The sequence below is a fragment of the Gopherus flavomarginatus genome, chromosome 10 (genome assembly GCF_025201925.1).
Source record: "Gopherus flavomarginatus isolate rGopFla2 chromosome 10, rGopFla2.mat.asm, whole genome shotgun sequence".
Lineage (NCBI taxonomy): Eukaryota > Metazoa > Chordata > Testudines > Testudinidae > Gopherus > Gopherus flavomarginatus.
The window spans coordinates 79,926,449-79,940,772 of record NC_066626.1 but is presented as its reverse complement, the minus strand read 5'-3'; the positions used below and the strand labels follow the sequence as shown (position 1 = coordinate 79,940,772).

The window sequence follows — 14,324 nt, the reverse complement described above, 5'->3', positions numbered from 1 at the left end:
CAGACATGCTAAGGCTCAGAGCGGTGCAGCTCCAGGAGGCGGAGGGGGTTAACCCCCGGAGAGAGAGTGGACCCCCAAGAAGGGCCATTGCACTGAAAGGGCTTCCTCCCAGAGACTGGCCAGAGCTGAGAGAGCACAGGGGCCTGTGAGTCCACCCCACACTGGCCCATAAAGGGTTAACAGAGGCCAGATGGGCCAATTAACTTATTAGGCTGAGGGGAGCTCAGCTGGGCAGGAACAGGTGGGGCCCGTTTAAAGCCCAGGAGCTGAGAGCAGAATGGGGCATGGGGGGAGCCGTCTGCGGTTGCTCCCCAGAGATGGGAGCTGTGTTTGGGGTGACAGAGGCTGGAGAGGAGGCTGCAGGGCAGCAAAGGACCTCAGCCATGGAAGGAGCTGATTCCCCGGAGCGGCCAGGAGCAGGTGCCACCTGCGGTGAGTGGACCCCGTGACACCGTCCCTCCCCACTCGGCCAGGGGGTTGGAGGACCAGTTCTCAGCCTGTTCGCTTCAGCTATTGACCAGTCGTGTCTCGGGTCAGGCGGCTGCTCGTCCGAATCGCAGGGCTCTGCCCTTGCTCCTTGACTGGATAGACCGTGAAGAACAATTAGCACCCGGCTGGTACGAATATGGGGAAGTCACCCCGGGTGCTTGTTGCAGGCCGGCTGGGGAGGGGGTTCATGAATATTAGCCGGGGAGCCTGGTGTGAGGACACTTGTTGCCAGTATCTCCTGGAAGGAGGAAGGACAGTCTGGCATGAGAAGTGAGCAGCCTGGGCTCTGGTCCCAGCTCACCCGGCCTGCTGCAGTTGGCTCAGCCTCGCTGTGGTCACCGTCCATCTGCAAAATGCAGCTCCTGACCTCAGCAATTCCTGACCTCCCTGTGGAGGGGGCTGCCGGAGGGGGTGTGGGTGGGGACGGGTTTGTCTGAGGGGAGGCTGTTTGATGCAACTATGACAATTCCGGGAACCTGCATCCCTCAGAGGGCGAAGTCAAGGAGGAGGAGGAGCTGCCGCTTGGCGTTGCTCTGGGCTTGCTCCCCAGCGATCAGCTGCTCAGAGGCTGGGTGTAAATGGGGGCTTTGAGTCACTGCCTCCTGGCCTGGTGTGCGGGTGTGTCCAGCTGACCCTAGCACTTGACCACGGAAAGACTCTCCGGCTGCGTTTGACAGGAGATCGGAGGCTGCACGGTGAGATGGGTGTGACCCTGCTCTTGGGGGCTGGAATCAAGGGCTGCCTACGCTGTTAGGGATTAGCCCTTTCTTCCCCTCTGTATTTTTTGATGTGGTGTAGTAAATCTGGTGGGAAGCGGCAAACCTGGGGAGGGAGACAGCGTCCAGGGAAGAGCAGGCAAAAAAACAAAGTGGCTTCAAGACTGTGCGGGATCCGTTCATGGAGGGGGTCAGACCAAAGACCTGTCTAGTCCCATGTCCTGTCTGCCGACAGTGTCCTACAATGGCGTTTTGCCCATCTGCAATGGCTAGTGTAACCCACACACCTCCTGGGTGTGGTGGTCTGTCCCATCTGTGGGGGCAGTTGGCTTTTAGCTCATGCACAAAGCTCCAGAGGCCCCAGGTTCGATCCTGCCCACTAGCACCGGATATCTCCCACAGGCGGGGATGGGACACTGGGTTACTACAGAGAATCGTCTTCCGGGTGTCTGGCTGGTGAGTCCTGCCCAGCCGGCGTCCTCAAGGTCTAATCGATCGATCGCCAGATTTGGGGCTGGGAAGGAATTTCCCCCGGGTCAGACAGGCAGAGACCCTGTTTTGTTTTGTTTTTTTTCACATTCCTCTGCAGCCTGGGGCATGGGCCATTTGCAGGTTTAAGTGGTGGATCCTCTGTCGTCTTTTTAGACCAGGATCTGGGAAGGTCACTAACTCAGCCAGAGCCCAGGGGCCTGTTACAGGAGTGCGGGGCAGGTTCTGGAGCCTGCGAGGTGCTGGAGGTCGGAGTGGATGATCACGCTGGTCCCTTAACATCTGGGAGGCCAATGCTCAACACCCAGCTGGGCACGTGTCTGGCACTCAGAGAGGAGGGGGGCCAGAGCAGGCTGGGCAGAACCCAGAGAGGGGTGAAGCTGCTAACGGCCTGGAGAAAGGCGGATGGCGACTGCCCCTCCCCTCTTGGCAAAGGGGCGGGTCTGTGGCCTTTACAGTGCAGGCTCCTGGGCCCGGGGGCTGATGTCTGCGGATGGGTTAGATGCTGAGCTGGGGAATCAGGGACCGGGCAGGGCCCGTGAGCAGCTCACCTACCTGCTTGGCTAGGCTTAGCACCGTATGGGCACGTGGGCTCTGGAGGAGATGGGCCGATGCCCTGAGCCTCCGCCATGCCCGCTGGGTGCCAGCGAGCGGTGCCAGGACCTGGTGGCCTCACCTCTTGGATATGCAGTTAAGTGGGGAGGGACGTGCTTAGGGGCTGGCGTGTGCTGTTCACTGGGTGCTATGCAGCAGGGGGCCGGGGGTTACAATGTGAGCTGCACCTGCTGCACAAGGCCTGAAGGCTGCATGTGCCGTGTCCCTCGCTCCCAACCCACAGGCTATGACTGCTCAGGAGAGACTTGGGGGACTGCAGCAGAGCTGGGCCAGCAGGGGCTGCGGGTCGGGAGTGAGGGGCACCGGCAGAGCTGTGGGGGAGCCCAGGGCTGGGCTAGCAGGGGCTATGGGTCGGGAGTGAGGGGCACCGGCAGAGCTGTGGGGGAGCCCAGGGCTGGGCTAGCAGGGGCTGCGGGTCGGGAGTGAGGGCCACCGGCAGAGCTGTGGCGGAGCCCAGGGCTGGGCTAGCAGGGGGCTGCGGGTTGGGAGTGAGGGGCACCGGCAGAGCTGTGGGGGGCAGGGCTGGGCTAGCAGGGGCTGCAGGTCGGGAATGAGGGGCACCGGCAGAGCTGGGGGGAGCCCAGGGCTGGGCTAGCAGGGGCTGTGGGTCGGGAGTGAGGGGCACCGGCAGAGCGGTGGGGGAGCCCAGGACTGGGCTAGCAGGGGCTGTGGGTCGGGAGTGAGGGGCACTGGCATAGCTGGGGAAGCCCAGGGCTGGGCTAGCAGGGGCTGCGGGTCGGGAGTGAGGGGCACTGGTAGAGCTGTGGGGGAGCCCACGACTGGGCTAGCAGGGTCTGCGGGTCAGGAGTGAGGGGCGTGAGTACAGCTGCGGGTGGAAAGTTTCTCCAGCACCCGTCCCTGCTGCATCCACCTTCATTTGTTGGTATCTCCCTCCCCCCCGCCCCTGATGCCCTGACACTCACTCGGAGAACATGGGCCAGGCCGCGTCCAGGTCGCCTCTCTTGAGGGCCAGGTGGAAGGTGATGCCGTCCAGCTCGTAGAGGCAGCCCAGGATGTCGGCTCGCAGCTGCAGGTGCAGGAAAGGGCTCCGGGCGTAGTACCATTCACTGCAGCCAACAAGCCAGAGGAGCCCTGAGATCCCAGCCAGCCCCTGCCCCTGCCGGCTCCAGGCACATGGCACTCGAGCAGGCTGGCCGGAGGGACCCTGGGCTCCTAGCTCACGAGCCAGCTGTGGGAAGCAGTGATGCCTGGGTGGGGAGAGAGGGCGGCGCCCTCTGTGCTTCATGGCACCCCCTGTTCCAGGGGGCAGGGGGGTCAGAATCTGCCGTCTTACAGGAAACGCACAGGGGGAGGGGGATTAGATCTGGTCTCCTGAAAATCCCCCCACCCTTTACATGCTGCCTCTGACTCTTCCCCTGCGGTCCCCTTCCCTTCCTGTTACTCCCAGATCACTTCCTATAGGGAAACTGAGGCATGGAGTGGGGCGACCATTCACACAGGGTGTCGGTAGCAGAGCCACAAGTCCTGGCTCACCTTGGCCTGAGTTTTAACAACAAACCCATCCATGAGACCAAGGTCAAATCCGCGAAGGGTGCGTGTGTGCGGGGGGAGGGCATCATTTTGTCCTGGGTAGCGTTGTTTTGATGTCGCAGCTCTGGCTTTCCAGCTCCTCCCTGCCCCAGCTTCAGAGCTGCAGCCTGAGTCACGCCGTCTACACAGGGATGTTCAGCGCACTCCTGCCAGCCCTGACCCCGCAGCCTGGACCAGGCTGGGAGCTTCGCTCCAAGGCGCCTCGGGGTGGAAGGAGGTCCCAGGGATTTGCCTCCTGCAGCATTTGTCCCTGGGGCCTGTCCCTGCTGCAGCGTCTCTTGCTGCCTGGGGGTCATCTGCCCCCCTCCCTCCCTGCCCCTCTCCCTTGGCTCCTTTCTTCCCTTTCATTTGATGCCCCTCTTGCTCCTGAGCCTGGGGCTTCCCCCTGCTGCGTCTCAGGGTTTGTCCCCTGCCCCTGCCCCTGCCCCACCGCCGGGCTCCTCACCTGGTCATCTGGGGGTCCAGGAAGCAGAGCTGCAGCGACTCCGCCAGCTGCCGGTGCACCAGGCAGTAGCGAATGAAGGCTCGTCCCTTCCCCACGGGGGTCCTGAGCTGTGGGCACACGGGAGGCGTTAGAGGAAGATCCTGCCGGCCCCCTGCCCTGCTACCCACCCCTTGCCTGTCTGTCCAGTCCAGTCCTAAGCGACTGGAGCCACTTGCTTTCCCCAGCCTGGGCGGTGACGGCTCCTGCTCACAGAAACAGGGCGAGAAGGTTCCTCGAAGGTCCTGCACCGAGGCAGAGCCCGAACCGATCCTGAGCAGCCAGATCCAATGTTCCCCTAGGGCCCCGACGGAGCAGGGGGGTGCAGCAGTGGGGAAAGCCCAGGGCTGGGCTAGCAGGGGCTGTGGGTCAGGAATGAGGGGCACCGACAGAGCTGGGGGAGCCCAGGGCTGGGCTAGCAGAAAACTGTAAGTGGGATGGGGAAAATGCCCTTCAAAATGGTTCGAGGGCACCGGCTGAACCCCCTGGCCGGGGCGGCAGAAGGGCTGGGCCTGTTGGCAGCAAGAAAACGTCCTGCAAAGCGAAGCAAAGCAGAGCCCCAGGAGACCGGGAAGGACGCCAGCGACCTCCCCACCAGCAGCCCGGGGAGATTCCCCGCCCCCCACGCACCTTCTCCAGGGAGCTGATGAATCGCACGCCCTCGTGCCCCTGGCGCCGGCTCGCCAGCCCGTGGCACAGGAAGTCCCAGTAGTCCCGCCGCTGCCCAAAGAAACTCCTCTTCTCCTTCAGGTCAAACTGAGCCAGGCAAACAGACGGCAGCCGTGAGACCGGGAGCCTGGGAGCCCCAGCCTGCCCGCTGCCGGGGGGGTCAGTAACGGGAAAGGGGCTGTTGCTTAGGCCTGTGGTTCCTGGCAGCTGGGACAAGGGGGGGCGGAATTGGGGTTCACCCAGAGCTCCCCCTACCAGTACCGGGCTGTGCCCTACCCCCCATGGAGGCCAACATAAGAGTGGCCAGACTGGGTCAGACCAAGGGTCCATCTAGCCCAGTGTCCTGTCTGCCGACAGTGGCCAGTGCCAGGTGCCCCAGAGGGAGTGAACAGAATGGGGCAGTTATTGCGTGAGCCCTGGTGAGTCCCTTGCCTGCTCTGTGCCTCAGTTTCCCTGTGTCATGGGGCTCATGAAACTGGCTTGCCTCTGTCTGGCGATCAAAGCCAAGTGCCGTGTGTCATTACGGGGTGTGTGGGGGTGTGTGTGAGGGGAGGTCCTCCCCAAAACCCAGCAGTGCTGGGGGCCAGCTCTGCAGTACAGCCGGTAGCCTCCCTCCTGCCTGGAAGATCCCAGCCACAGCGCTGCCCTAGGGAGGGAGGGGGTGTGTGGGGGGACTGCATTCAGCCAGCTCTCAGCCACTCCACGGACCTCACTTGCTGGGACCCTCCGGGAACCTCTGCAGAGGGATTCCCAAAGGGCCTGCTCAGAGGAGAGCCGAGGCCATGCAGGGTGGGGAGGGGCCGGGCCCACGAGCAGATGGGGGGCGGTTTGCCTGACGGGGGCAGCAGGAGCGGTGGGTTCCTGGACTCCCTACCTGGAGCAGGAATTCCAGCTGGGCACAGAGCCCGTGAAGCTCCCGGCTGCCGTCGGTGACCGGCAACCTCCGCTCCTTGTAGTTCTGCTTCAGCTCCCCGATGGTATCTGGGAGGGAACGGGGCGCCGTGAGCAGGCGATTCCCAGCCTGCCCCCCCGGGCTACACACATAGACACCCCGGAGGCTGCGGGGACTGAACTCTGCGGGAGCAGCCCCAGCCGCTGAGACCCCCTGGAGCCAGGTGCCGCGGGAGGGAGGGAAAGTTGATAGCAATGAAAGTAAATTAGAAGTTGGAGCATGGAGAAAACCGATCAGGAAGCAAAAGGAAATCAGGAGTAATCTAGGGCACAGGGGCGGCTCCGGGCACCAGCACGCCAAGCGCATGCCTGGGGCGGCAAGCCACGGGGGAGGCTCTGCTGGTAGCCGCGAGGGCGGCAGGCAGGTTGCGTTTGGCGGCGTGCCTGTGGAGGGTCCGCTGGTCCCACGGCTTCGGCAGAACTCCAGCAGGCGTGCCGCCAAATCCGCAGGACCGGGGACCTCCCGCAGGCAAGCCGCGGAAGGCAGCCTGCCTGCCCTGCTTGGGGCGGCAAAATGCCTAGAGCCGCCCCTGCTAGGGCAGTGGTTCTCATCCCCCTGGGGGTACGGGGGGGGGGAAACTCATCTAGATAGTTGCCTAGCTTTACAACATCAAAAGCACTAGCAAAGTCAGCACGAACTAACATTTCATATGACTGGGTGTGAGGAAGTGGGGATGTTCTGGTTGTGTTATGTGAGTGCTGAGTCAGGAGTTGGCCTGGGAAGGTTGCTGGGGAGTTGTGCTGGGACGTCCTGCCTTGGGGAAGGGAGGATACCTGAGCACGTAACATGAGACCCCAGGAGGGGGGTTGGGGGCCAGGTGACACCTCTGCCCGGGAAACTGGACAAAGGACACAAAAGCTGGGGGAGGAGCTGGGGGGAGGCTGAGGGAGAGGCTGGAGGGAGTTTCAGTTTGGAGCTGGTGGGGAAAGAGAGGGGTTACCCGACCAACTGGGGGCCCCGGGGAGGCCACAGCCCTGATGGACGTAACTAAAGAGGGTCCTGTTGTCTGTACCAGCAAGACCTGTCTTGGACTGTGTTCCTGTCGTCTAAATAAACCTTCTGCTTTACTGGCTGGCTGAGAGTCATGGTGCATCGCAGGAAGCCGGGGGTGCAGGGCCTGGTCTCCCCACACACTGCGTGACACTGGGTTATACTGCTCTGTATGCCAGTCACTGAAATGTAAGTACAAGATTTCGATTCCAACTGATTTATTTTATCGTGAGCATGAGATGAGCCAGTGACCATGAGATGGTCGAGTTCAGGATCCCGACACAAGGAAGAAAGGAAAGCAGCATAATACAGACCCTGGACTTCAGAAAAGCAGACTGACTCCCTCAGGGGACTGATGGGCAGGATCCCCTGGGAGAATGACATGAGGGGGAAAGGAGTCCAGGAGAGCTGGCTGTATTTTAAAGAATCCTTATTGAGGCTGTCGGAACAAACCATCCCAATGCATAGGAAGAATAGTAAATAAGGCAGGCGACCAAGCTGGCTTAACAGTGAAATCCTTGCTGATCTTAAACACAAAAAAGCAACTTACAAGAAGTGGAAGGTTGGACAAATGACCAGGGAGGAGTATAAAAATATTGCTCAGGCTGCAGGAGTGAAATCAGGAAGGCCAAAGCACACTTGGAGTTGCAGCTAGCAAGAGATGTTAAGAGTCACAAGAAGGGTTTCTTCAGGTACGTTAGCAACAAGAAGACAGTCAAGGAAAGTGTGGGCCCCTGACTGAACGAGGGAGGCAACCTAGTGACAGAGGATGTGGAAAAAGCTAATGTACTCAATGCTTTTTTTGCCTCTGTCTTCACGAACAAGGTCAGCTCCCAGCCTGCTGCACTGGGCAGCACAGCATGGGAAGGAGGTGACCAGCCCTCTGTGGAGAAAGAAGTGGGTCAGGACTATTTAGAAAAGCTGGACGAGCACAAGTCCATGAGACCGGATACGCTGCATCCGAGGGTGCTAAAGGAGTTGGCGGACGTGATTGCGGAGCCATTGGCCATTATCTCTGAAAACTCCTGGCGATCGGGGGAGGTCCCGGATGGCTGGAAAAAGGCTAGTGTAGTGCCCATCTTTAAAAAAGGGAAGGAGGATCCGGGGAACTACAGGCCAGTCAGCCTCACCTCAGTCCCTGGAAAAATCATGGAGCAGGTGCTCAAGGCATCAATTCTGAAGCACTTAGAGGAGAGGAAAGTGATCAGGAACAGTCAGCATGGATTCACCAAGGGCAAGTCATGCCTGACTAACCTAACTGCCTTCTCTGAGGAGATAACTGGCTCTGTGGATGAGGGGAAAGCAGTGGACGTGTTATTCCTTGACTTTAGCAAAGCTTTCGATACGGTCTCCCACAGTATTCTTGTCAGCAAGTTAAAGTAGTATGGGTTGGATGAATGGACTATAAGGTGGATAGAAATCTGGCTAGATCGTCGGGTTCAACGGGTAGTGATCAAAGGCTCCATGTCTAGTTGGCAGCCGGTATCAAGCAGATTGTCCCAAGGGTCAGTCCTGGGGCCGGTTTTGTTCAATATTTTCATTAATGAGCTGGAGGACGGCGTGGACTGCACCCTCAGCAAGTTTGCAGATGACACTAAACTGGGAGGAGTGGTAGATACGCTGGAGGGTAGGGATAGGATACAGAGGGACCTAGACAAATTAGAGGACTGGGCCAAAAGAAACCTGATGAGGTTCAACAAGGACAAGTGCAGAGTCCTGCACTTAGGATGGAAGAATCCCATTCACTGTTACAGACTGGGGACCGAGTGGCCAGGCAGCAGTTCTGCAGAAAAGGACCTAGGGGTTAGAGTGGACGAGAAGCTGGATATGAGTCAACAGTGTGCCCTTGTTGTCATGGAGTGCGGGGGTACACAAGGCCCTGCACCCCTGGCTTCTTGCAATTCACCAGGACCCTCAGCCAGCCAGTAAAGCAGAAGGTTTATTTAGATGACAGGAACACAGTTCAAGACACGTCTTGCCAATACAGACAATAGGATCCTCCCCAATTAGGTCCATCTTGGAGTCCCAGGAGCACCACAGCCCCCTTGGGGGGTCAGAGCCCTGTCTGTGCTTCCCTCCGTTCCCCAGCCAGCTCCTGAAACTCCCTCACTCTCCAGCGTCTCCTCCCCCAGCCTTTGTTCGGCTTCTGGGCAGAGGTGTCACCCAGCCTCTACCCCCTTCCTGGGTTCTCACGTTACATGCTCAGGTATTTTTCCTCAAGGCCAGTCTCCCATCCCCCAGTGCAGCCTGTCCTCCCAGGCCAACACTCCCCACTCAGCATTCACAGCCCACAATAAGAACAGTCCCAGTTCGTCACAGTTGCCAAGAAGGCCAACGGCATTGTGGGCTGTATAAGTAGGGGCATTGCCAGCAGATTGTGGGATGTGATCATTCCCCTCTATATGACATTGGTGAGGCCTCATCTGAAGTCCTGTGTCCAGTTTTGGGCCCCGCACTACAAGAACGATGTGGAAATATTGGAGAATCCAGCGGAGGGCAACAAAAATGATTAGGGGGCTGGAGCACATGACTTAGGAGGAGAGGCTGAGGGAACCAGGATTGTTTAGTCTGCAGAAGAGAAGAGTGAAGGGGGATTTGACAGCTGCTTTCAACTACCTGAAAGGGGGTTCCAAAGAGGATGGATCTAGACTGTTCTCAGTGGTGGTAGATGACAGAACAAGGAGCAATGGTCTCAAGTTGCAGTGGGGGAGGTCTAGGTTGGATATTAGGAAACACTATTTCACTAGGAGGGTGGTGAAACACTGGAATGGGTTCCCTAGGGAGGTGGTGGAATCTCCTTCCTTAGAGGTTTTTAAGGTCAGGCTGGACAAAGCCCTGGCTGGGTTGATTTAGTTTGGGGTTGGTCCTGCTTTGAGCAGGAGGTTGGACTAGATCCCTCCTGAGGTCCCTTCTGTGACGAACTGGGAATGTTCTTAATGTTTTCTCTGAATACTGTGTTGGTGCCTCAGTGTCCCCTATGCAGTTCTTAAGTATCTAGGTGGAGGAATAAGGATGTGTGATTGCTGTAGAGGAAGGGACCAGTGCACCTAAATGCCTGGCACTCTGTCTCCTAGCAACTGATGGCCTGGGCCCCTCCTCTGCAAAGGTGCCAGCTGAAGGTGTTGGAGACAAAGGGATCAGGTGACCTCCTGGCCCAGGAAAGGAGCTGAGCAGAGAGGAGGGGCTGGAGGGGTTGTTAGTCTGGAGCTGGCTGGGGACGAGGAGTGAGGGCAGATGTGGGGGTCTGGCTCACTGCCCCCCAGAATGGACCCGGCCGAGGGGTCCGGTTCGCTGTACCTACAAGTTCTGTGTTAGACCCTGTTCCTGTCATCGAATAAACCTCTGTTTTACTGGCTGGCTGAGAGTCACATCTGACTGTGCTGTGGGGGTGCAGGACCCTGTGGCTTCCCCAGGACCCCGCTGGGGTGGGCTCGCTGTGGGAAAGGGGCAGAGGATGCTGAATGCTCCAAGGAGAGACCCAGGAGGTGAAGACGTGAGCTTCTTGCCCTGAACAAGTCTGCTCCGAGGGAGAGGAGGCTCCTCAAAGTCCTGCCTGGCTTGGTGGGGAGCAGTTCCAGGGCATCACCCGGTGACTCCATGACACTTTCCAACCCTGATATTCTATGATTCTATAATCTGGTAAAATGAGCAAGTCAGCCATTTGTCTTTTAATGTCAGATTTTGTCAGCAAGTTAGTTTGAAGTGAAGTGAAACTTGGAGGAACGCAAGACAAATCAGCCTCCTGAAAGGGGGCCAGACGTCTGGAAAGGTTGAGAGCCCCTGCGCGAGGGCAAGTGGAGTTAAGACCATAAGAACTGCTCATGCAGTCCCGGGTCCCCAGTTCGGGAAGGATGGGGAGAACTTGGCGAGGGGCCGGAGAAGAGCCAGGAGGAGGATGGGTTAGAGAGGAAGTCACGGAGCTCCGTCCATCTGGCTTCAGGAAGAGCAGGCTAAGGGGCGACTAGATCCCAGACTGGCCGTGCCGACGTGGGGAACCACTGTTGGATAACGGTTTCCTCCAGCCAGCAGAGAAAGGTCTCGCCCAGCCCGGCGGCTGGAAGCCGAAGCAGGGCCCCCTCTGAGTGGAAACAGGGCGAGGCCGTTACGGGAGAGTCAGTGGAACAATTTGCCCAGGGTGGGGCTGGACTCTCCGGCAGTGGAAATTCTGAACTGGGGCCTGGCTGTTCCCCTGGCCGAGCCGCTCTGCGTGATGGGGACGAGCTCAGGGACCGGCTCTGGCCTGTGCTCTATGGGGCCAGCCTGGGGGATCCCCTCGGGCCAGGCCACCGCTGAGTGACTCCTTTCCTGTCGAGTCTCTCCTGGGTAGGAGAGCCCCCCCGCCCCGTGGGTGTTAACCCTTTAAGCTGTGGCCGGTGGGAGGCTACACTGATAACCTCTCTGCCAGGCACCCCTCCTGCAACCAACCCAGCCCCCCCTGCCCCAAACACAGCTCCCTACCTGTCCAGTGACCCTGCCCTGGGCATCCCAACCCCTGCTAGTTCCAATCTTTACCCCCCCCCCGACAGGATGTGACCCACCTCCCTTCCCCTCTGCCTGACCCATCTCCCCTCCCCCACTCTGCACGCTGGCCTGACCCACCTCCCCTCCCCCCCACCCCCACATGCTGGCCTGACCCACCTCCCCCCCTCGCTCTCTGGCCTGACCCACCTGCCAGTTGTTAGTTCCCAGAGCCCCCTCCCTTCTGGGCCGGGTGTTCCCACACCCCAGCGATTCTGCACTCAGGGCAGCTCTCTGGGCTGGGCCAGCCTGTGCCCCTGATGCGGGGATCCAGCAGCCGCCTCCCGTCCTGGCACCGGGGCCAGCACAGCACCTGGCTGGGTGCCCCCCCCCAGGCAGGGAGGGGGTCACTATCACACTTACCCCTTAAGTCCTGGATCATGCGGAGGAGTTCTCCGGCTCCGGCCATGGCACCTGCAATGGGGCAGGGTGGGGTTAGAGCGGGGGCGAGGTGGTGCCGTGGGTCTGTCTCTGCCCAGGCGTGGGGAGGGGGAGATGCTGCCCTGGCAGCTGACACCTCTGTGAAATGTGACTATCGACCACGAGCGGCCGTGTCGTGGCCCCAGGAGGCCGGGGGCCAGAGTGGTGTGGCACGGGGTTGTGTCAGCATAACGGCACAGAGCGGTGATGTCCTGCCTTGCTGCGATGGCATCATGCCACACTGCAGGGCCCAACGGTGTCACGTGGCTGAGCCAGATCCTGCCTCCAGCCCATGGGTGGTCTGGACTGCAGGAAAAGGGGCAGGAGCCCCCTGTCCCCTCCTTGTCTCTCCCCCCCCCCGGGGCTCCCCCTCTGCCCACCCCTCACTCCAGCCAGGCAGGCTCTGAGTGACTGTCCAGCACTCTGAGGTCTCGGGCACAGATTGGCCCCACGCTGCACTCCCTGGGGGAGAGACGCGATCACCCCATTGTCCCCCTGGCCCGCACTGCCCAGCCATGGCCAATGCCCACAATACACCTGGGCATGGGAGATTCGCTCCCATGCCTGACCCAGACGGCACCAAGAACGTGGTCTCTCCCAGCCGAGCTGTGGACTGAGAGGGCCCCAGGAGGTGGTGTGACCCCCCTGACCAGCACCTCAGCAGGCCGTGCCGTGCAAAGTGCGCCAACCAGCACCATAACCCCGCCCTGGAGCTCAGCAGCTGGGCCGGGCCAAGGGACAGAGCTGAGAGAGCAGCTCCACCAGCTGGGAGCAGTAGTAGGTCCTTATCCTGAACCAGCCACTGGCTGGGGGTTGTCACACTGTTCTGCGGGAAAAGGGGTTTACAGAAGCCCAGGCCAAATGGTATGGCCACCCCTGAGCTCCCTCCCTCCCTCCAGCAGACCCTGCACCCCAGAGAGGACTGGGACCCCCCGGCTTCCCCCAACAGACCAGGCTGCACCCCAAGTCACAGCGAGCTGCCAGCTGCACCCTGGCTGCTGCTCCATCCGTCTCCTCTCCCTGCCTCCCACCTGCCTGGAAATCCCCTTAGTTCCCCAGCTCCGCACGCACGAGCAAAGGTGACTAATAGTGACCCGCACGCAGGGAAGTGCTTGGGAGCTCAGGCAGCCCGGGGGGGAGGTGAAGGGCTGCAAGGCCCTGTGGGGATTTGAACCGGCCCAGGGGCAGGTTCTGCTCTTTGGAAACCTGGCACGACTCCTGGCATCCTGCTGGCCCCTGCCCAAGCCCACCGACGTCCGGGTAAAGGCTCTCTTGGGTGCCGGACCAGGCCCACCTCTCTGGCAGGAGCTGTGTCTAGCACGCGGGTTGGGCAGGGTGCCCCAAGCCCTGGGCCGTGCTGCTGGGGGCTGCACCCTCCCGGCTGTCGCCAGCTATCGCTGGAGGCCAGGGAGGGTCAGTGAATGCGGCCGCAGCCCCCACGTGTTACCAGGCTGCGACCCTGGGGCCCACCCCAGCAGCTTGCCCGGATCTCCGCATTGCCAGGAGAAACTGCAGGACTTGGGGCCGGCAGGGGGGCGAAGCCCAGAACAAAGCGGGCACTGAGTGCCATGGGCATGGCTGGGAGAGCGCAGAGAGGGGGACAGAGGCCAGCGGGGTCTCTCTGGAGAGGGGCACATCCCCTGGGCGGGTAGAAATGTTCGTCCTCCGTCATTTCTCACCCGCAAACGGAGCAGTCCCTGGTGGCCCCCATGGCGGGTGCCGGGGGCTAGTGTGACCTGGGGAGCCAGGCTGATCAGTCAGCGTCTCATGCCCCCCGGGCGCTTGCTGGAGCTGGCAACGCCCCCTTGGGGGCGCAGTTCTCTGTACCCAGGGCAGGGGGGCTGTCCCACAAGGAGAATCTTAATAATCAGCCAAATGGGACATTAAATCCACCCCCACCGCCCAGCCCTGCCAAGAATCCCACTCAGCCCTTTTCCATGGGAGAGGAACGTCGGGTTGGTTTCTGCTTCCACAGCAGACCCCCGGAGGGCTGCCCGCTGGGCTCAGAGGGTCTCTCTGGGGAGGGCAGCATGGCTAGTGGTTAAAGCAGGGGACGGGGACGCAGGACTCCTGGGTTCCATTCCCCGTTCTGCCACTGGGTGACCCTGGGCCAGTCCTGTCTGCATCTCCGGCTCTGTCAAATGGGGGGTGAGGCTCACCTGCGAGGGGCTCTCCGGGGGGAGGCCGGGTGGCTGGAGGCTGAGCCGTCTGGTAGCAGCCCTCTCCTGGCAGCAGGCCTGGCTTGGTTCTCCCTGCTGCTTGCAGGCTGCTTCTCCTTTCACGTGGAAGTCGCTGCTTCCCAAGGAGGAAGTGGAGGGTGTGAGCTGTGTGCGGCAGACAGGAACCCCAGCGCCCCCATTCCAGGAGGAGCCGAGCGCTGCGTCGAGCGGCTGTGCCCAAAATATCCGCCCCTGGGGAAACGAAACAGAGGCGA

General features: G+C 60.7%; 1 protein-coding gene across 1 annotated transcript in view; it reads right to left on the bottom strand.

Annotated features, from left to right (window-relative positions):
- RUFY4 (RUN and FYVE domain containing 4) overlaps positions 1 to 14,089 on the bottom strand; it is a 29,147-nt gene extending 15,058 nt beyond the window's left edge. Inside the window, exons 1-6 of the mRNA XM_050917020.1 lie at positions 14,050 to 14,089; positions 11,834 to 11,884; positions 5,885 to 5,991; positions 4,972 to 5,097; positions 4,306 to 4,412; positions 3,233 to 3,376 (exon numbers count right to left, since the gene is read on the bottom strand). Coding sequence (XP_050772977.1) covers positions 3,233 to 3,376; positions 4,306 to 4,412; positions 4,972 to 5,097; positions 5,885 to 5,991; positions 11,834 to 11,879 — 530 coding nt within the window. The 5' untranslated portion in view covers positions 11,880 to 11,884; positions 14,050 to 14,089. The remainder of the gene's footprint in view (positions 1 to 3,232; positions 3,377 to 4,305; positions 4,413 to 4,971; positions 5,098 to 5,884; positions 5,992 to 11,833; positions 11,885 to 14,049) is intronic.
- Positions 14,090 to 14,324: the final 235 nt, after the last annotated feature.